Here is a 24164-nt window from a genome sequence, read left to right on the forward strand (position 1 = left end):
TATCATGTTCATTATGTTCAACAGTGTCAGTGTGTTGAACTGGTTTGAGAGTGGGATTGGCCAGTAATCAGGACTTTCTGGTGGCACCTGGGCCCAGTGCTCCCAGTATATAAATGTAGGCTCTGTAAGTCATTCCCTCTCCCTCTCTTCCTGACAGGCGCTCTCCCCTTTGTGATGTATCAGCTTTAGTTCACCCTTGGTTCCCTTTTTGCTTCTTTTGTGCACTCTACAACATACCCACACTGCACTGATCACACATGCACTCCCTACATCACTGATCTTACATGCTATTAAATTTAAAGAACAGATCTTTGCGTAACTATGACTCAATCTTTGATGTTTTTTCTTATGCCATTCAATCACCTTGGTGTTCATTTTAAAGGGGTACTTCGAATTTTTTGAAACATGGCTGTATGAGGTACTTATCCATAGTCAGTTTATTACCGACAGAAGGTGATGGTCAGCCTGCCCCAAGTTTGGAGCATGCTGACCATTATCTAATGATAAAGATGTCCACAGACAGTGTCACAAGTTGTATGCTCAAGCTAATAGGCTTGCTCGCAAATTCAGTACGTGTTCAGTTAATGTGAAGATAGCTCTTTTTAGAGCATTTTGTACTCCACTGTATACTGCCCACTTGTGGCGATCCCATAGGAGGAGACCTTTAATGATGGAATGAGACTGCTTCTTAAACTTCCATGATGGTGCAGTGCCAGCCAAATGTTTGTAAATGTGGGTGTGCCTACCTGCCCTGGTTTAATATGGAATCGTATACATCTCTTTAAACATAGGTAGCATGGTAAAGCTGTGAAAATGTATTGCGTTTACTTAGACTGTTTTATATTTTTATTTTTTGGACGGCCTGTTTTTAGGTGGCTAAAATATGTTTTGCTGCTGCCCTCTGCACACAGCTGTGCATAGCTGTGTGGTGGTACTGCTGTCTGCTTCTCCAAACTGGGGGCGTGCTGACCACTATCTACTGTAGGTAACACACTGACTGTAGATAAGTACCTCATCCAACCCCACTTCAAAAATGCAGAAAAAAAAACTGTTTTACACACTTTATGACAAACTTTTTTTTCCTCTTTGTTCTCCCTAAACTGTAATTAATGTGGCATAAAACACTCAGGGTATCATTGTGACACCTTATCTAAGCACTTGAGCGAGGCACTTAACAACTCTGGTCCTTCCAGCAGGCCCATCTCTCCTTCCTGTCCTAAATACCGCGCCTCTGAAATCACCCCGCTGCCCGTTGACCTGCTTTCACACAGGGCTTTCAGCACTGTAATCCCAGATAGTGGCCACAGCTGTGGAGCCAAAATAGACCTGCACCCTTGTGTTATTGGGTCAACAAAGCAGATCCCCAACTATTACTCAGCACCTCTGATTTTTCATGGATGAAACAGACTTTATGACAAGCTTAAGGGGACTTACATCTGTCTGTCGTGAAATAAAACACAAATATTCAAACCTATAAACTCAAGTTCAACAGGTTCAAACATTTACAGTATCTGGCATATTGTTTTTACACACATGTGGCTGTTACTCTGTGCATTGTCACTGTATGTGTCATGTTTTATTGCAGTGCTATAGACATTATTTCCGTCTTTCTTCTGAATGTGACAAAGTTTATATAATGTAAATCAGTGTGAGCTGTAGCAGGTACTTCTTTAAGGCAGAACTGGAAGCTCCTTAGAGACTCATGCATCTGTCTTATGATTACTTTAATACTGGAAATAATAAATACATTCCTTTTTTAAAACATCACATGCCACTGATCATAAAACCAGACATCAGCACTGATCAGCAGAAAAGGACTGATACTTATATTGACCCCTCAGGACGGGTTTATGGCTCACATCACACTTTGAAGATGATGATCAAAGAACAAATATTCCCTCAGAAGCTAAACAATAAATACAACATGATCGGGGTAAAAAAAATGGTCCACTGTGTCATGTAAGAGAACAAGACTGTAAACACAGGGGCCCTTTATTTGCATTTCTGCGGGAGAAAGGTAGGTATGTAGCAGCCATACAGCTGTGTTACTGGTTAAAGAGCATCACCAAAGATTTTGCTTTAACCTGTTAATGGTGTCTGGACCAGTGAAGTGGACCGATGGTATGACCAACACTACCATCCCTAGATCCACACCGTGAGCGTGGCTAAACGTTGAATATGCTTCAGAGCACTGTTGTCCATTTTCCAAAGCATACGATTCATTTTTGATTGACTTAAAGGGACATTGTGTAACATTTTCAGTTGTTTATTGGCAAAAATCAATGTCTGCATTCATAAATATGTAATCATTGGTGCACTATTACCTCCACCAATAATCTGACTTATTCTCGTAAAAGGAGAATTTCGGATTTGTTTGTACATTGTGCAGGTCAGTCGTCTGGGGGGCTCCATAACGTTTCGCCCTCTCTTTGAATACATCCGCCAGCAAGGGACATACAGCACCGCCTTCAGCGTTTTAGTTGAGAGCCAGGCCAGCACTAGTCTCGCCACCAGACAATCAGAGATCTCCGCCTTCTGATAGTCTGGGGACACTCCTTTCTAAAGTGTGTTTAACACACCGGCAAAAACGGCTGGCAACAAAGCAACGCCTCTTGCATTTTTGAAAAGGACATGCCTTCTCGGAAATGTGCGCTCCCCCTTTTCTCGTCTGCAAGGAAACAAACACACAGCTTGAAAATGGATGCAGAGAGATTAAACTCCGTTTTATCAAACGTGTGCTCATCCGTGAAGAAAATATTTTTTCCAGCGGATGTCTTAGTTACAACATTATTGAGCTAACTGGAGTAGTTTCATGTCGTATCCGACAACGGGAGGCTTTTAACAGATGACGTCCTGATGTTAGCTTTGCTGCTGCTGTTAGTTGTCCCTGTCAGCTGCAGCCACTGATGCTTTCTAGACATCGTGATTTCCTAAAACTGAATAAATACCACACATAGCAACACAAAACTGCTTTGCTAGCTCAATCATGTTGTAACTAAGATATCCGCTGGAAAAGATATTTTTTTCACGGACCGTTTAATGAGTTATTACCTATTGCAGACACCGCTAACGGCTAACAGGGCTAACAGCTAACAGCTAGCCCAGCTAAAGTAAACGTGCACACAGAAATAGTAACGTTTGTTCAATCATTGTGTTTATAGACTTTACAAACATCGGATTAGTCTAAACAGTGATACAGTGATGTGAATGTATATATACAGTACAGGCCAAAAGTTTGGACACACCTTCTCATTCAATGCGTTTTCTTTATTTTCATGACTATTTACATTGTAGATTCTCACTGAAGGCATCAAAACTATGAATGAACACATGTGGAGTTATGTACTTAACAAAAAAAGGTGAAATAACTGAAAACATGTTTTATATTCTAGTTTCTTCAAAATAGCCACCCTTTGCTCTGATTACTGCTTTGCACACTCTTGGCATTCTCTCCATGAGCTTCAAGAGGTAGTCACCTGAAATGGTTTTCCAACAGTCTTGAAGGAGTTCCCAGAGGTGTTTAGCACTTGTTGGCCCCTTTGCCTTCACTCTGCGGTCCAGCTCACCCCAAACCATCTCGATTGGGTTCAGGTCCGGTGACTGTGGAGGCCAGGTCATCTGCCGCAGCACTCCATCACTCTCCTTCTTGGTCAAATAGCCCTTACACAGCCTGGAGGTGTGTTTGGGGTCATTGTCCTGTTGAAAAATAAATGATGGTCCAACTAAACGCAAACCGGATGGGATGGCATGTTGCTGCAGGATGCTGTGGTAGCCATGCTGGTTCAGTGTGCCTTCAATTTTGAATAAATCCCCAACAGTGTCACCAGCAAAACACCCCCACACCATCACACCTCCTCCTCCATGCTTCACAGTGGGAACCAGGCATGTGGAATCCATCCGTTCACCTTTTCTGCGTCTCACAAAGACACGGCGGTTGGAAGCAAAGATCTCAAATTTGGACTCATCAGACCAAAGCACAGATTTCCACTGGTCTAATGTCCATTCCTTGTGTTTTTTGGCCCAAACAAATCTCTTCTGCTTGTTGCCTGTCCTTAGCAGTGGTTTCCTAGCAGCTATTTGACCATGAAGGCCTGATTCGCGCAGTCTCCTCTTAACAGTTGTTCTAGAGATGGGTCTGCTGCTAGAACTCTGTGTGGCATTCATCTGGTCTCTGATCTGAGCTGCTGTTAACTTGCGATTTCTGAGGCTGGTGACTCGGATGAACTTATCCTCAGAAGCAGAGGTGACTCTTGGTCTTCCTTTCCTGGGTCGGTCCTCATGTGTGCCAGTTTCGTTGTAGCGCTTGATGGTTTTTGCGACTCCACTTGGGGACACATTTAAAGTTTTTGCAGTTTTCCGGACTGACTGACCTTCATTTCTTAAAGTAATGATGGCCACTTGTTTTTCTTTAGTTAGCTGATTGGTTCTTGCCATAATATGAATTTTAACAGTTGTCCAATAGGGCTGTCGGCTGTGTATTAACCTGACTTCTGCACAACACAACTGATGGTCCCAACCCCATTGATAAAGCAAGAAATTCCACTAATTAACCCTGATAAGGCACACCTGTGAAGTGGAAACCATTTCAGGTGACTACCTCTTGAAGCTCATGGAGAGAATGCCAAGAGTGTGCAAAGCAGTAATCAGAGCAAAGGGTGGCTATTTTGAAGAAACTAGAATATAAAACATGTTTTCAGTTATTTCACCTTTTTTTGTTAAGTACATAACTCCACATGTGTTCATTCATAGTTTTGATGCCTTCAGTGAGAATCTACAATGTAAATAGTCATGAAAATAAAGAAAACGCATTGAATGAGAAGGTGTGTCCAAACTTTTGGCCTGTACTGTATATATATATATATATATATATATATATATATATATAAATATATATACATATAAAAAAAGCTCTGCTGGTTTTCTACCCAGAAGTATTTGTAAACGGATTAGTCTAAACAGTGATACAGTGATGTGAAAATATATATATATAATATATATATATATATACAGTACAGGCCAAAAGTTTGGACACACCTTCTCATTCAATGCGTTTTCTTTATTTTCATGACTATTTACATTGTAGATTCTCACTGAAGGCATCAAAACTATGAATGAACACATGTGGAGTTATGTACTTAACAAAAAAAGGTGAAATAACTGAAAACATGTTTTATATTCTAGTTTCTTCAAAATAGCCACCCTTTGCTCTGATTACTGCTTTGCACACTCTTGGCATTCTCTCCATGAGCTTCAAGAGGTAGTCACCTGAAATGGTTTTCCAACAGTCTTGAAGGAGTTCCCAGAGGTGTTTAGCACTTGTTGGCCCCTTTGCCTTCACTCTGCGGTCCAGCTCACCCCAAACCATCTCGATTGGGTTCAGGTCCGGTGACTGTGGAGGCCAGGTCATCTGCCGCAGCACTCCATCACTCTCCTTCTTGGTCAAATAGCCCTTACACAGCCTGGAGGTGTGTTTGGGGTCATTGTCCTGTTGAAAAATAAATGATCGTCCAACTAAACGCAAACCGGATGGGATGGCATGTCGCTGCAGGATGCTGTGGTAGCCATGCTGGTTCAGTGTGCCTTCAATTTTGAATAAATCCCCAACAGTGTCACCAGCAAAACACCCCCACACCATCACACCTCCTCCTCCATGCTTCACAGTGGGAACCAGGCATGTGGAATCCATCCATTCACCTTTTCTGCGTCTCACAAAGACATGGCGGTTGGAACCAAAGATCTCAAATTTGGACTCATCAGACCAAAGCACAGATTTCCACTGGTCTAATGTCCATTCCTTGTGTTTCTTGGCCCAAACAAATCTCTTCTGCTTGTTGCCTCTCCTTAGCAGTGGTTTCCTAGCAGCTATTTGACCATGAAGGCCTGATTCGCACAGTCTCCTCTTAACAGTTGTTCTAGAGATGGGTCTGCTGCTAGAACTCTGTGTGGCATTCATCTGGTCTCTGATCTGAGCTGCTGTTAACTTGCCATTTCTGAGGCTGGTGACTCGGATGAACTTATCCTCAGAAGCAGAGGTGACTCTTGGTCTTCCTTTCCTGGGTCGGTCCTCATGTGTGCCAGTTTCGTTGTAGCGCTTGATGGTTTTTGCGACTCCACTTGGGGACACATTTAAAGTTTTTGCAATTTTCCGGACTGACTGACCTTCATTTCTTAAAGTAATGATGGCCACTCGTTTTTCTTTAGTTAGCTGATTGGTTCTTGCCATAATATGAATTTTAACAGTTGTCCAATAGGGCTGTCGGCTGTGTATTAACCTGACTTCTGCACAACACAACCGATGGTCCCAACCCCATTGATAAAGCAAGAAATTCCACTAATTAACCCTGATAAGGCACACCTGTGAAGTGGAAACCATTTCAGGTGGCTACCTCTTGAAGCTCATCGAAAGAATGCCAAGAGTGTGCAAAGCAGTAATCAGAGCAAAGGGTGGCTATTTTGAAGAAACTAGAATATAAAACATGTTTTCAGTTATTTCACCTTTTTTTGTTAAGTACATAACTCCACGTGTTCATTCATAGTTTTGATGCCTTCAGTGAGAATCTACAATGTAAATAGTCATGAAAATAAAGAAAACGCATTGAATGAGAAGGTGTGTCCAAACTTTTGGCCTGTACTGTATATATATATATATACACATATAAAAAAAGCTCTGCTGGTTTCCTACCCGGAAGTATTTGTAAACAACAAGGCGATTCCCTCTAACGTTATTGTCTGGCCGGACGGATGAGTCATGGCCTTGTAAAAGATTATGTTTGTTTCTTTTAGTTGGCGAGAATGTGTCGCCGCAAACGCGACAAACATCCACTAACTTTGACAGCGTTTTCTGCGAGCACGGCTGGGCCATTTTGTACCGCTACACGTGTTTCTAGTGGGACTATGTTTACAAGCACAAGAGTTCAGCGAGCCACCAAAGGACCGCCCTACAGATTTACTATTGGTTCTGCAACGTAGGGAGTTTTTTTAAACTCTGAAATTGTATCCGCCCATCTAAACACAAAATCAGGGAGAAAGTCATCAGTCTTTAGTTAAGCAAAGCGTCTAAAGACTGACTTGTGAGTCTAGGCCAGCACTGCCTGACTGAGAAGCCGAAGGAGAGGAGCAAGAGGCGCTTCGCTACTACCCCGGCACTACTGCAGCATAACAAAGTCCCACTCTTTGAGCATAATGCAGCATCATGCATATGCAGCATCACGGGAGACGGAATCCTCGAAATTCCTACACACTGTGGCTTTAAAGATAAAAACAGTGACTGGCCAGCTCACTCAGTGTAAAAGTTCATAGTACAGGCAGGCAGTCCAAAAATCCATCCCAAGCACTCTAACTGCAGTTTAAAATCCTTAATTAGTACATGGATAAACCAGTGTGTTTCAACTAAAGAGTCTTCATCAGGGTGTAAAATGCATTGGAAACAGGTGTGCAATTTAAGAGCTCATGTGAGGGTCATGTGACACAGGTCACAACATATATTGGTGTTGCCCTACTAGACAATAAACCACATTGACAGATATTGCAAATGAAAATGACATAAAGGCATACTATCAATAATTAAGATATATAGTAACAAGAAAAAAGGTTCAATGCCAAATAAAAAGTAAACAGTGAAATAAAATAAGAATGGTTATATATTGTGACAAACCTGCACATAAAATGGCAGAAACTGAAACATATAAAATATGTATGTACAGTACAGGCCAAAAGTTTGGACACACCTTCTCATTCAATGCATTTTCTTTATTTTCATGACTATTTACATTGTAGATTCTCACTGAAGGCATCAAAACTATGAATGAACACATGTGGAGTTATGTACTTAACAAAAAAAGGTGAAATAACTGAAAACATGTTTTATATTCTAGTTTCTTCAAAATAGCCACCCTTTGCTCTGATTACTTCTTTGCACACTCTTGGCATTCTCTCCATGAGCTTCAAGAGGTAGTCACCTGAAATGGTTTCCAATTCACAGGTGTGCCTTATCAGAGTTAATTAGTGGAATTTCTTGCTTTATCAATGGGGTTGGGACCATCAGTTGTGTTGTGCAGAAGTCAGGTTAATACACAGCCGACAGCCCTATTGGACAACTGTTAAAATTCATATTATGGCAAGAACCAATCAGCTAACTAAAGAAAAACGAGTGGCCGTCATTACTTTAAGAAATGAAGGTCAGTCAGTCCGGAAAATTGCAAAAACTTTAAATGTGTCCCCAAGTGGAGTCGCAAAAACCATCAAGCGCTACAACGAAACTGGCACACATGAGGACCAACCCAGGAAAGGAAGACCAAGAGTCACCTCTGCTTCTGAGGATAAGTTCATCCGAGTCACCAGCCTCAGAAATCGCAAGTTAACAGCAGCTCAGATCAGAGACCAGATGAAGACCAGATGAGTTCTAGCAGCAGACCCATCTCTAGAACAACTGTTAAGAGGAGACTGCGCGAATCAGGCCTTCATGGTCAAATAGCTGCTAGGAAACCACTGCTAAGGAGAGGCAACAAGCAGAAGAGATTTGTTTGGGCCAAGAAACACAAGGAATGGACATTAGACCAGTGGAAATCAGTGCTTTGGTCTGATGAGTCCAAATTTGAGATCTTTGGTTCCAACCGCCGTGTCTTTGTGAGACGCAGAAAAGGTGAACGGATGGATTCCACATGCCTGGTTCCCACTGTGAAGCATGGAGGAGGAGGTGTGATGGTGTGGGGGTGTTTTGCTGGTGACACTGTTGGGGATTTATTCAAAATTGAAGGCACACTGAACCAGCATGGCTACCACAGCATCCTGCAGCGACATGCCATCCCATCCGGTTTGCGTTTAGTTGGACCATCATTTATTTTTCAACAGGACAATGACCCCAAACACACCTCCAGGCTGTGTAAGGGCTATTTGACCAAGAAGGAGAGTGATGGAGTGCTGCGGCAGATGACCTGGCCTCCACAGTCACCGGACCTGAACCCAATCGAGATGGTTTGGGGTGAGCTGGACCGCAGAGTGAAGGCAAAGGGGCCAACAAGTGCTAAACACCTCTGGGAACTCCTTCAAGACTGTTGGAAAACCATTTCAGGTGACTACCTCTTGAAGCTCATGGAGAGAATGCCAAGAGTGTGCAAAGCAGTAATCAGAGCAAAGGGTGGCTATTTTGAAGAAACTAGAATATAAAACATGTTTTCAGTTATTTCACCTTTTTTTGTTAAGTACATAACTCCACATGTGTTCATTCATAGTTTTGATGCCTTCAGTGAGAATCTACAATGTAAATAGTCATGAAAATAAAGAAAACGCATTGAATGAGAAGGTGTGTCCAAACTTTTGGCCTGTACTGTATATGTGTGTAATATTCATAAAGTGTATAACTCATGATAACTAACCAAAGGATATTACAGTAGGGATAAATTGATTTTTTGTTACTGTGGGTTTTTCAGGGTCACGTGGTGAATGGACTTTCTGGACTCTCCTCGCTGAGTCAGCTTACGCAAATTCAGCTGAACTTTTACTATCGTTTTTGAGAGAGTTTGCTTATGTTTGGGAATTACTAGGTCTTAAAATGTTTCTGTTGGTTCTGCCATATTTGCTGCTGCTCATTTTTATCTGGCAAGCCACTCACTCCCTGGAAGATATCCAGTTTGCAGGACTCATGGCATCAACTAATGCATCTTTATCAGCATTAAAGAGCAGCTCACACTATGTCATGTCTGTTTATGCTTTTAAAAAACAGTGAAGAAAGAGAAAGAATGAACACCCCTTAATTCCTATATCAAATGAGTACATGTTTATGCCTTACGTAACAGAAATGAGTGTGATTTCTACTGATAGCAGTGATTAATGCACCACTGAGACATGACTCCTATAAAGTATAACATCACGCATGATTCCCAGTTCGTGATTCATTTTCACAAAGACACATTAGATGAGACTTGCCAGTGCTTGTCTGTCTGTCTAAAGTGTTTCATTCAATTCCACACTAACACATGAAGTGCCACAGTGAACGATTTAAATTCCTGGCAACAAAAGACAATCTGTTTCTGCAGCCTTGCAGCACATGTCACGCTAAATGACTTTTAACCAGCTTTAATAATATCTGGGGAGGAATGTTAGCATGTTGGGACTTAACACGCAGAGTGGTAATTGTTATCACCGCCAATACTTCTCCAATGGGTTGTTTATGTTAGAGGAAAATGGTTTGCTGATTGTTGTGGAAAGAAATGCTGGAATTTTAAGTGTTATTTAGGGTTCATCTATTTATTGACGAGTATGGTTTCCATAGTAACACAATGGACACAGATGAATGAGATCAGTTTTTACATACAGACGTTCTTACCTTCATGAGATGCTGGTTTATCCATTTTGTAAATGTCTTCTTCTGCACTCTGTCTCTTTCATCTGAGGAAGAGAAAAAAGAAAAGCAGTGAGTTTCTGTCACTATAAAGCAATCACCACAGAGGTGTTTGGGCAACACAAATCTCTTTTGAAGAAGGCTGTCATTAGAGAACCTAATTCCCCTTTTTATAAGTCTGTTATGGAGCCTATTATGTTTAGTGGTAACTGAGAACGGAGGCGAACGAGGAAACAGCAGCTCTTCTCTAATGGGTTAACAATTAAATTCTCCTCACTCAAGTTTGGAAGCATTTAGCAGTTCATTTTTGTAGAGTGTTAAACCTTATAATATTGCTTGCAACAACATTCAACATACTCATAAAGTTATTTTTATTATAATTGTTTTGACCATGGACAACAGGGCTGGGCTACCCCAAGACTGAATCTGACACATAACATTAGCTGAGGGTTAACTTAGTCGACTCATTTAATGCTAATGCTAATGTAGCGAGTTATTGTTATGTTAGCTGTTGTAACTTGCCACTTGCACCGGGCAATACTTTGATATTATATTAATACTGTGATATGGGATCAGATATTGTCTTAGATTCTGGATATCAAAATATTGTAAGTGTCGTCTTTTCCTGGTTTTAAAGGCCGCATCGCAGTAAAGTTGTGCTAAAGTCCAAGACTGGTAGGGTCGACCTCTCAGGTGGCGGCACCAAGCAAGCCTCAGACAGGCCGAACGGACTTTGCTTTGGGTTAACAGGCATGTTTCCTCGCCTTTTCCTGTTTGCGTCAGTGTCCAACCAGTAAGTTCTATTCTTCTTCACTAATGTTGAGCCTGAAAATGGACTTTAATTGATAAACTCCCGCAGGAGTTAACAGACAACATTAGCATGTTTAAGCTGTGGCTAATCACACCTCTGTTTGTTTAACACCTGCCACATGGTCGGCGGGTGTTTGATGTTAATACTTTGAGCACTTGAGTGTTTCTAAGTGTAGCATTCATATTAATGGGATTGTTGGTTTGATTATTATTGTTTAAGTTTCCCCTGTTAATAACCGTATCAGCAAAATCTAGTGAAATTGTTGAAGTATAACCTGATGCATGTGTGTTTTATTTCCTATGTGTTTCAGACCACACACACCTGCATTTGAAATCTCTCACATTGGGTGTACTGTACTGCTGTGCTGTGTTAATGAGCCATTAAATGGTCAAATCTACATCCTGTCGCCTGTTTCTGTGTCCTGACCAACACCTTAGAGCGAGTGCAATCCGAAATATTCTTCAACCAGTTCCAACTATTTTTCAAAAGTGATGCAAGCTCCTGAGCTTACCAGACTGTTCTAGCTCGTCTCTACCCACTTAGTCATTACTGATGGTGATTTATCAAAAATACCATTGTGTAAATATTTTGTGAAAGCACCAATAGTCAGCCCTCCAATGTTGCTGCAATATCAATGTCAAGGTACTTTGTCAAAAGCACTGCGGTATTTGATTGTCTCTCATCTCTATGTGCAGTGTTATTTTGGGATTTATAGTTTCAGTGAAAGTGATGTAAAAAAGTAAGGATGAATATGAAGACCACAAATCCCAATGGCTCCAAAGACGGATGTCATTTCCCAGAGGCTGAAATGACATAACTCTCTCCTGCATGCCACATTAAGTTTTTTTCCTATTACCATGGCAACCGGACTTCCTGCAGCCAGTCAAGGAAGCTATAAAGAAGGACCAGTCATGATGACAGTGACAGAGTTCGAGGCGCCAGACTCTGGTGTCAGTCGTGTTGGAGTCAATGTGGCGGGCACTGTAAATCACACTGCAACCCATCATATCTCTGTTGTTTCAACTTTGATTGAAAAATACTTTCACCAGATTATAAAACAAACATTACGTGATGCTTACTTATTTTTTTTATCTAAATGTGCATGTTAACTTTCTAGTTATTGGTCTCCCAACAGATCATAGCTCTGAGATGCAGCTGACTGACACTGTCACTGTCATCATGACTGTTCCGTTTTTTATAGTTTACTTGCGGCCAGTATGTGAAACCAGGACGCAAACGGATGCAATTAAAAAGGAAAGGGAAACTGAGTAGCAGGATGCAAGATTAACTTTTTTTGTCCGCCGGCCACATGGCTAGTTAATGCTCACATTTTACCAGCCACTTAGTAGATTACCATGGTTTCTTGGCTGATGACTGAAACAAATGTACCCGCTACATGCAGATGTTACAAGCATTTAGATAATAGATGGTGCTAATTATGTACCCCGAGGAGAAGTAGTATAATAAAGAAAAAGAAAAACTACACTTGCATTATTATGTTTCCTTGTCAACACAAACAACTTGTAATTTTCCTTGCTTCCATCCTTCCTTAACATTGGCCTCCATCCAGTGTCAGAGCAGAGCAGGACTCGGGCCAGTCACCACAGTTGTGACTCATTTCCCTGCTTCCACGTCTCCCAGTCTGCCTGACACAACTCACAGTGAGCACCAAAAAACTCACACGCACGGTCAACAGCACTGACAGCGATCTGCCGGCTTGGTCACATTCACTCCACTGCTAAGGACAACAACACCGTGGACGATCAGTACTTTGACCACAGGACAAACAGCACAGATAACCTCCTCCCTTTAATAACCTCAGTTACAGAACAAGTTTAGCTCAAGGATATCTTGCCTACAATTACTAATGAGCGAGCACAGACTTGACTAACCTAACAAGGAAATTACAAGAAGAACAAGGTAAATACTGACCCATGCAGCACATGAGAGTTACCAGGTGAGCTCTACGCTCCCTCTCTGCCTTAAGCAAGTACTTCATCCTGTGAGCTAGCTCCTGAGGGCTGTCGAGAGGATCGTGGTTCAGGTAGACGGATGCCATGTGGATAAGCGACTGAGGAAGTACTAACAGTCTCCCTCTTTTTTGCCTGCCTGCCTTTCCAGCCTCTAGGGCAGCCGTGACTCTCTTTCTCATCAAGCATCCAGAACGAGTCCTGTCAGGTTTTCCATGGCTGCTCACTATTTTGAGTTTCCACGCGGTTTTGTGTTTATCTAGCAGCGGCGCTCTAAACCACAGAAAAAAATCTGCCCTTCTTACAAAAAAAGGAAAAAAGAAGAAAAGTTCCTTGTTAGCATGTTTCCAATTGGGTCCAACTCACAGCACCACAGCAGGATACAGCCGGTTTGTTCAAGCTGCAATCACAGAGCCATGCACCATTGCTTCAAATGACAGCATGCATCACTTGATTAATGCAAAAAACTCTTATCTATGTATCTTGAGTGACCGTACAGACCTTGATTTTTAAGGTTGCAAACATTTCCAGATAATTATCTCTCTATTGTGCGGCTGCCAAGACTCACCACAATGTTTACATCAGCAGAAACCGCTGAGAACACATCCAGGCAAATAACAATCAACACCCTTCATGATACGACATGAAAAATACCAAATAAGGACGAGCTGTCTCTCCATGCAAGTTATTCAGCTTGGAGTTTTTTGTGGAATCTTACTTTTTTTGTAAATTATATGGAGCATACCAGTTACATAAGACAGCTACAGAAAATAAAAGTGCTCCTGTCCTCGGGTGCAGGACAGTGAAGCAAAAATCTACAGTAATCATCATCTTGCAAGCCTTACTCTATCAGAAAGTATGGATGTCTGTAAACTCAACAGATAACAATTAAGAGTTCTTAATGACATCATATCCCATGCATTTGATGTTTGCTGCCATAGTTTATTCTAACATACTGTCGGCTTTTGAATTATAAGTCTGAAACATGCATTTCCAGACTAACAGCGGTAACTTAAGAGCCCTGTGACTGTACTCTCTGCAGATTCTTACAATTAGTTCATCTAAAAATAGTGCGTGTGTAAAAGCTGCAGAGAATTGGAAAGTGGGTTGCTCTGACAATTATTTTGTGTGATGATCCACACATCTAGATCAAGATCTGACATGAGGCCACACATCACATAAAGGTAGCGGCCCATCAGCCTATCACATCCGAGTCTTCCTGAAACATCACTCGTCGATAAAAGAATCCCTGCAGAAAGCAGTCTGTCAGAGCTGCTGTGTCATTGCTGATCTGTCCCTGTGACTCCGCAGCTGAGTTACAGGAATAATGCAGTCTGCAGTAGGACTCCAATTTGGTTTGTAATGCCTGTATCTAAGCTCTTTGCTGCATAATATATAAACCTCTCCAGAGAAAACTCATTAATATAGATTGGCTGAGCTTTCCAGGAAACTCTGCAGCTCAGAGCAAAAGACGGAAGATGAAAGAGGGCATCGTCAACCAGCTAGCAGACGTGGTCAGCAATAACTGTACTTCACATACTGCGCAGATTACGGATAACAGCCCCACTTAACAGACTCAGATCAGCATCAGCCACAGTCAGGTGGTGTGAAAACCAGTTTCAATCATCTCTGCTCTTCATGTTGAAGCAGCACTAGTGAGATGGTTTGAATATGTTATGAGACAGGTTATTTCTGTACCTGTGCCTCCCAAAAATGAGGGTGTGTGTTTATGGTGCCCTCTGGAGGATCTTATGCGAATAAAAAGTGAACTTGAACTTTGGTTTGTTATTAGTCCGAAAGACACTGACCTTTAAAACAGTAGTTGTACACTATCTGGTCAGAGCAGGAATGCAGTTGTAAAGATTAATAAAGATCAGATATCAGACAGAAAAGAAACAGCTCTGTTACCATAACAATAACAATGGCATAATGTCACACTGAATACCATATGAGCTTTTCTCCTGATGCTGCACAACTTTATCAGCTCAATCAATTTCATTCTACTTATCACATCTAATAAATTAAGCGATTATAAGACTGACACATATTTGATTTTACATAAAACTGGTACAACAGCTAATCATGCAGATAGGTTATTTATTACTGAAAAGCTGCATCTGCATCCTGTCTCATTATTTAGATTTCTTTTTGTTTCATATGTCTATTTAACATCATATTACCCATTCAGCTTCACCAGCAAGCCAAAACAGCATCTCTAGCAAGGTAATTCTGGCATGTAACTGCAAGTTTAACACAAACTACATTACTGTTAACAAAAACTGAGCCCCAAAACACAGAGGACCTGAATTAAAAAAACATCCATTTTAACTTCTTAGCCAGTTTCGAATCCAGGGTCTAGTTTTACTTCTTTTCAGTTGAAGGGAAAAAAGTATTTCACACAGTATTAAGACGTCTCTGCAGAAGCCTGGAGCACAGACATGGCTGCTATAAAGAAACTGCTGAGGTGCAAATTAAACAGTGACTGAGTGACCAACTTATTTTGGTTCTGGTTTTATACTCGGGGATTTTTTTTTTCTAATAATAACATTAACACATCATCTCACACTTGATGACAGTAAATATGTGATGTTTATTTAATTGTAATAGCTTGCTTATACTGTGAAATCCTCCACATCGTGAGAATAGACAAAAAGAGCTAGTATGATTTTACCAGGAACACTTCAGTATTTAGGGATAACACACACATTTTCTTATGATATTTTAATATTCTCACTTTAAATTCAGATTCACGTCCACTTGAGGTTTGGGAACACTTTAAAATATGTTAACCAGCAGCTCATGACCTCTGACTTTAATGGGTTGATGTTTGAAGGATCACGAGAGCCTGACTAACCACCTCTGTCTCATATTACATTTTAACGTCTTGACATTTAAGCCTTAATGGCTGTGAAGAAAATTTAGCCAATAAAGCTTCCCGAAGAGGTGAAAGTTTACACTGCACAATATGAGAAAATTATGCAATATGTGATAAGGTTTTGAATATCTCTTTAACGACATTACTTACTTATACAAAAAAGATAAGATAAGATAAGATTAGATAAGATAAACTTTATTGATCCCACACTTGGGAAATTCACGTCACAGCATGCTTGTTGCTGTTGCTCGTTAACAAAAATAAAGGTAATAATTTCCAACACTCCTTTATTAAACAAAGTGAACATTGAACTAAGAAACAAAAGGCAACAATAAAAAAGAATATTTACATTTTAAAGTGTTTTTTCACTGATATTCTCTTTCAACTAACTCAAAATATCCATCACGACAATATCAGTCTTTCACAATGAGTTTATTGCTCAAGTTGACATCGCAATGACCATAAAAAGGACGATATACTGTGCGGCCCTAAGTAACACCATGATCAGAAGTTAAACTGGCAGTAATTAAGTATTACTTGTCATTCACTGTACAGTCTTCTGTAATTATTTGCAGAGTATTTGAGGGCATTCAAGTGCACTGCTTTATTTAAGAATGACAGCAAACACTAAAAATCATGACACAGCAGCCAGTCTTGTATAAAAGGAAACGTTTCGTGACCCTGTCTACAGTCTGAGCCAAGTGCTATCCAAAAGTCTACTGCAGCGTTTAAACAGACAGCACAGAGCTCCTGAGACACTTATTTGTAGACCTCAGCAAAGCACATGTGCATGTGCTATAAATAGCCCTACCCCTAAACCACACTGCCCCTGCAACTGCAGGCCACATAATCTGTACCACTTAGGTGACGTCTTTCATTTCCTTACATACAACAAATATGACTGATGAAGACAATGCTCGTGGTTGGGTTGAATTTGTGGAGTTAATCTATTTGTATTTGTGGAAATGGACTGAAAGTCTTTTTCCTGGTCTTATTGGTTTGTGAATGTGATTTATCCATCCCAAAATGAATGTTTATTAGATGTTAGGATAGCCAGTATTGATTTCAAAAACTGGAAATTCAGGGCACTGGTTGGGCGTCTGCATGAATGGCACTAAACTGCCTGCGACAACACACAGCCAGACTTGGAAATGCAACAGTCTGCAGCACTTCACACTTTCATTACTAGATTTTCTCACGCCTCCATGAACAGGAGAACGGATAAATTGTTGTTTTCCCCAGAATGCCTGGCACAGGGGAGCGGTGACACCCTTTGGCGTCTTGTTACGTCAGGATGCCTAAAATATCCTCCCATTCTGAGCAGAGCAGAGTCAAAAAGTCCTAGCAATCAAAATCCAGCCAGTGTAATCCTCTTGACCTCGTATGGGAGGGGAATCAAAACAGACATAAAGACTAAACTGAAAAGCCTTGGACCTTCCAGCCCCATGACAAGGACTCGCTAAACATTCTTGCTGAACAGCTTTCATTTCACATCTCTTGTGTCACAACCAGCTCAGAATGCAAAGGCATGCGTGTGTGTACCTTAGCTTTGTTTTGAGTACAAGGCTGTCTATTGCATAGCAGTGACAGATTTTGAAACACATGTCTACTGTACATCACTGTGTTCTTGATCTAAGTAAACATATCATGATAGAATAACAAAGTTCTGAAACTGCACACACTGACAGGTAAGGATAGACCGATACATCGGCCGGCCGATATATTGGGCCGATATTTGAGTTTTTTACTTGTATCGGCATCGGCCGATACGTGCATGGGTTCGCAGATTTATTTTTCCCTGGCATGATTTACAGACAGGCATCCACGGGCAGCTCTGTGTTGCTGGAAGACCCTGCAGCGCACATGCAGCGAATCCTACTGTGTACAGTAGTTGTTGTTTTATTTATGCTTCAGCTTAAATATTTGTTTATTTTATAAATACATTACTGGAAGATTTAAGAGCACTGAACTCTTTTTTTTATTTGAATGTATAATAATAATAATAATAATAATATTCTACCTGTTCTACCTCAACTTCCCATCTTGTTTTAATATTTTTTACTGTTCAATAAATGTTTCTTATTTTAAACTTGAGACCTGTAATATTTGTTATCATTGTGTCATTTTTTAATGTAAATTGAGGGAGCAAAAGCAGTATTGGCCCCAAATATCGGCTCAAGAAAATCCGCAGTCCATAATCGGTCATCGGCTAAGGGTGATGGAAAAAAATCGGTCTCGGCATCGGCCCTAAAAAATCCATATCGGTCTATCCCTACTGACAGGATATGAACCACTGAAACCATCGCTTTTTATAATTCTCTAATCTTTACATCGGAGCAGCTGTAACGAATCCCAAGTTCTCCTCAGGGATCAGTAAAGTATTTCTGATTCTGATCACTGAATGAGTGTCCTGCACAGCAGAGCAACATCTGATCCTGCTCACAAACAGGAAATATAAAAAGCATCCAATATGGAAAAAGTTTGCCGCGCCACAAAACTTACACAAGACCCATCATCAGCACATTGTTCCCTCTCTCAGTACTTGTAACAGTTAGGGTGTCACCGATCCAACATTTTCAGTTCTAATGCCATAAACAATACCGAAACTGAGTGCCAATCAGATACCAGTGTTTAATAAATAAGCTGCATACCTCACTGTGTGGAAGTGACTGTTATCATTCTTTTAGGCAACATCTGGCTTGACTTAAACACTCCTTTCCTAACTCTGTAACATAACATGCAACAAGCACATTCATAGATACCCATTTGCTGAAGTGTTATTTATTATTTAAGTAATAAATTGTGCATCAGAAACTTAACTTAAAACTACCAGGGGTGTCAGTGGCTTAGTGGTGGAGCAGGCGCCTCATGTACAAGGCTGTTGCCGCAGCGGCCCGAGTTCGACTCCAGCCTGTGGCCCTTTGCTGCATGTCACTCCCTCTCTCTCTCCCCCTTTCACGCTTGTCTGTCCTGTCAAATAAAGGCTAAAAAATGCCCCAAAAAATATCTTTAAAAAAAAAAACAAAAAAACTACCAAGTATTTCAATTCAAGTGCAACCCTTTTAAATGCAACATTGATTAAAACATAAAGAGGAATTAAAATTTCAGTATAAGGGCACATGGATAAAATTAACACAAAATATCCGCCTTCTGTTCACTTCCATTAAATGTGAGTGAAAGAGCTAAAAAGACATTTGGCTCCAGGGGCAGAGCAGATTCACATCTCTGCATCACGTGGAGTTAAACCCTGGCAAACTTTAGCCAGCAAAGTCACAGCCTCATCCAATAGCAAAAAGTTGAGTATAGAGGAGACACAAATGGTTGCCATGTTTCACCAACTGATATTGTATGGCCATGACATCAAACCCCACATGAGAGACGCTGCTTGGCTAGCAGTGAGCCAGGAGACAGGCATGTAACTTAAGAATATGGACAATGTACCAATAACATCATATTTCACTGTATCTATTAGCAAGCTAGCTAACATTAGCTAACAAGCCAACGATTCATGTGCATCACACCCTGCACTGCCCACATTCTCGGCAGGCGATGGTCACTTGCGTGCATCTGCTCACATGTGACCGTGCCAAAGATACAACTGCATAAAATAAGAACAAATTGCAGCCTCGTGGCTCGCTGCTGAGGCATGACATAGTGTACGCATGTGTAATCAGACATAAACAGAAATGAATTGAATAGCTTGGTCTCACTGTCATCAGCTACTTAGGTCAGTATCAGCCCAGTATCGGTATCAGATGTGAAAACACCCAAATTAATTTCGTTGAGCAGGCCTAGGTCTGGATCTAAAATTTGATGTGTCACAATCCTTTTCGTTTAGAACACAAACTACAGGTCTACAACCATGACAGCTGGTCTGTACGGCTAAGGAGCTAAATGCTAACACAAGCATGCTAATATGCTCACAGTGACAACACCAAGATGTTTATCAAGTATAAAAATGCCAATAGTACATCAAAAATGGTCTGTTGCTACTTAGAGCAACCTCTAATGTTATTATTCAACCACTGTCAGATGACGCATTGGGGGTTTGTTACGCACAGAGGCCCACTGAAGTGATGACTCAGCTCAATATGGCTACCCTCTCTCACTGCCTTATAATAGGCATGCTGTGAACATGGTATCCGGATAGGTAGTAAACAAAAATACAAGTGCGATGATAAGATAAGTGGGGGGGATACTTGCAGGTGCATTTTTGCCATTCTTTGTGAGTGAGAATACTACAGACAGTCAGTCAGTCTCAGAAGGGCAGGGCAGCATGTGAAATATGTGACTGGAACAACTCAGTAACTGAAACAGGTTGCCAAGCCTTAAAGCAGCCCTTCCAGTCAGTGTTTGATTTAACCTCCAGGCTTTAGACAAAGCAATGAAGAAACAAAGACAATGTCTGAGTGCCTGTGTGGTGATATATGCAAAGTAGGCTTCTGAGGAAACAGGCAGCATACACGGAAGAAGGACTGTATCAATCAAGAGATTAATTTTCTGGTTGTGAGGATGTAATACTCATTTCCCCACATGTGAAGTTGAATTACTGTACGACCCTTGATCAAAAGCAAACGGTAAACGAAGGTGAAGCTGCCCTCAGGCACGAGCACTGATCACTGTAAAGGCACTCCGGAAAGACGAGGAGAGGAAAGGAGGAAGCATAATGACAGCTAATGAGACATACTGTCATACACACTACAAGCATGAACACACACACACACGCACACAGTTGCTGACAATCCATTACAAGCCTGCATATGTGCAACAGCTGCAACTGGCACATTTGAGTGAGTATTTGTGCATGTGAGGAAATCTTGTTTTCCTCCCCAGAGACTCACTCAGATTACGGAGAATCCGTATCAGGATTTAAAGGGAATCCTGAATAAATACTTTATGCATTTATAACGGCAGGGGTTGGATTTGTTTTCTTCTGTGCACATGTGCTGATGAATGTAACTTTTAAAATCACAATCGCCATTTTTTTTTTCTATTTTACCTTTTTTCACAGCACATTTGTTGTGTTTGTCCTTCTTTGTCCAAAAATTCTGCCACTGCTGCAGCCAGATCCAACCAAATTTACAATATTGTGCAGTCAAATTTCATATGATCATAGGAACGTTTTGAGCAGCGTCTCAGCAAAGCTAACATGGAAACATTTTTTGAGATTCAACATCAACAGATTTCTGTTTAAAAAAAACAGTAATCATTGCTGAAAACTGCCAAAAATACAAAAAGGCCAAAAACTGCAGAAATTCACTTAAAAATATAACAAAATAATAGGTGTGTCTCAAAAAACATACTTCCGTTAGTATACTTCTATGTAGTATACTATGTGCACTATGTACTTACTTGCGTAGTGTGCAAATTTCGACAGGGTAGTGTTGTCTCAAACCAAATGACGACCGCAAATTAGCTAGTTAGCAAACTAGCATTAGCATTCGCGTTATTGTTCGCGGTACCAAATTATTACAGACTGCTATATTAACCCAGTAAACATACTGCTGCCTTATACCCGACAACAGTATAGTGGTGCTTAGTGCAAAAAACGTGAATTTGAACAATGCAGCGACGTTCACGGTCGCACAAGCCTCGGTCGCTATTTCCAGTTTGAAAAGTGGTCCTTCCCCTTCCGCTACGTAGCCAAGATGGCGACCATTGAGGGCGAGAAGTGTCCATAATTCCACTCTCAACTTCTCGTCTGTTTTGAGTGCACCATCTGGGTACTCATAGTGCACTGCATTTTTCCATACTTCTCAGTGTGAACACACTTATGCACTCAAAATAATAAGTGTAAGTACAGAATTATGCGATTTGAGACACAGCAAATGTTAAGTTTTACGAAAAATGTCGATGTAATACGAGATCAAGTTACACTTTTCATTCATGGTGAATTATTTTGGAATCATTCCACTTGCTGACGTTTGCATAACAACTACTAAAAGCAACTGTCTTTGAGAATTCATCGTTTTCAGGCAGAGCTTTTCTTGACCAGCCCAATTCAGCAACCCAAAATAATGTTTCAATAAGGTGCTAGGCCACCACAACCTGCCAGAAAGCTCCAGTGCTTCTTGACTAAGGATAGACCGATACATCGGCCGGCCGATATATCAGGCTGATATTTGAGTTTTTTACTTGTATCGGCATCGGCCGATACACGATACGCGGGTTTGCGTATTTATTTTTCCCTGGCATGATTTACAGACAGGCATCCACGGGCAGCTCTGTGTTGCCGGAAGACCCTGCAGCGCACACGCAGCGAATCCTACTGTGTACAGTAGTTGTTGTTTTATTTATGCTTCAGCTTAAATATTTGTTTATTTTATAAAGGCATTACTGGAATATTTAAGAGCACTGAACTCTTTTTTTTATTTGAATGTATAATAATAATAATAATAATAATAATAATAATAATATTCTACCTGTTCTACCTCAACTTTCCATCTTGTTTTAGTATTTTTTACTGTTCAATAAATGTTTCTTATTTTAAACTTGAGACCTGTAATATTTGTTATCATTGTGTCATTTTTTTGATGTAAATTGAGGGAGCAAAAGCAGTATCGGCCCCAAATATCGGCTCAAGAAAATCGGCAGTCCATAATCGGTCATCGGCTAAGGGTGATGGAAAAAAATCGGTATCGGCATCGGCCCTAAAAAATCCATATCGGTCTATCCCTATTCTTGACATCTATTGCACAAGTCTCTGAAACTCTACTGAACTGATAAACAAGTTCTCTAAGAGATGTTGCCTCATTTGGGGGCTTGATGACAGTGGTGAGGAGTGCTGTCAAACACGGCCATCCAGAATCTACAATAGGTGTTCAACTGGGTCCAGATAGTGAAGGCCATAGTATGTGACATGTCACATTACTTTCATACTAATCAAACCAATCGGTGACCTCTCTTGCTCTGTATGGAAGCATTTGCAATCGTCATGTTTATCTGTATCTTCACACAGCTCTCCCTCTCTGATCGCTCTATTCACAAGTCACGATTGGTATCACACAATTCTCGAGACTATAGCAATGGTTTTAAAGTGAAAGGCTTTTAGAGTTCATGCAAAAACAGATGGAAGCACTCATTTCCTGGCCACCTTTGAAACAGTGGAGAAATCTGTTTCCTACTGCTGGTGTGGGACTGCTTCCCAGCATCTGCTGCAATCGGGAAAGAAGGGTGGTGCTGCCGGAGCGAGAGAGGAGAGGCTACAGAGCATGAGTCAGGGGTGGGACAGAGACACACTGGATGATCTCATGGTAAGAGGAGCTAAGCAAAGCTGTGGAATGAGATTCAGTCATGCTGCTCTTCCTATCACCATGACAGCATATACGTAAATACAACATTTGAAATAAAACAGTGAGCAGGCATCACACTCAGACGCACATTTAATGCAGACACATGGGAGTGCGTTAAAGTTATATTTCAATTAATTACATATATTCCAGAGGGACAGGGCATGTATATATCTAAATGATGAATGTAACACGAATATGTGACTAAAACACAGACATATTTCTGTAGCTACAGACTGATGGAGCAGTAAAAAGCTCTCTGAGAGCTCTGCTGGTTTGGATTACACCACCCATTTTCAATGAAGTCTATTGATTAGATCAATAAGGGCTTGGCCACAACAACAATATTATGGTTTAGCATAAGTACGGTGCATTTACTGTAGAAGGTTTTTGTTTTCTAACATTTTGTTTTTCATATAAAATCTTGACAAACTGATGGACCATAACAGCAAAACAACATCTCAGATGTAAAGTGACCTGAGGAAACATCTACTGTGGGGAAACCCTGTAAATTAAAACCACGAGCAGCTGCTGCTAAACGTTATTGTGAAATAAGGCAGCACCAAGTGAAGCTGGAGTTGGATCAAAAAAATCTAAGGCGCTTAATTATTCATTAGCACTTAGGATTCTGGCTGTGGTAGCTGTGAATTGACCCTTAATAATTAGATAGCCTTGTGATTATTATATCAAAATTTTTGTTTACAGACTTGCTAAACCATATCGTTCCATTTGTCCAGCTATCAAATAAATAATATACCAAGCCCAAATTTTTTTTTCTGATAATCTCTTCATGAGGAAATAAAAATATAATGTCACGTGCTTTAAATAAAAACTGTTTAATTACAGTGAAAAATCATTGGTTGGCTGTGTTATTTACTAC

General features: G+C 40.7%; 1 protein-coding gene across 25 annotated transcripts in view; it reads right to left on the minus strand.

The window, feature by feature from the left end:
- The window catches only part of dst (dystonin), a 140151-nt gene that overhangs the window by 99532 nt on the left and 16455 nt on the right, over positions 1 to 24164 (minus strand). For 24 of the 25 annotated variants that reach the window (XM_078160562.1, XM_078160581.1, XM_078160561.1 and 21 more), the window contains one exon: positions 10325 to 10386. In XM_078160562.1, coding sequence (XP_078016688.1) covers positions 10325 to 10386 — 62 coding nt within the window. Of the gene's footprint in view, positions 1 to 10324; positions 10387 to 13082; positions 13225 to 24164 lie in introns of those variants that run through there. The other variant, XM_078160576.1, reaches the window with a different exon arrangement.

This window comes from Epinephelus lanceolatus, chromosome 17 (assembly GCF_041903045.1).
Source record: "Epinephelus lanceolatus isolate andai-2023 chromosome 17, ASM4190304v1, whole genome shotgun sequence".
NCBI classification, from domain to species: domain Eukaryota; kingdom Metazoa; phylum Chordata; class Actinopteri; order Perciformes; family Serranidae; genus Epinephelus; species Epinephelus lanceolatus.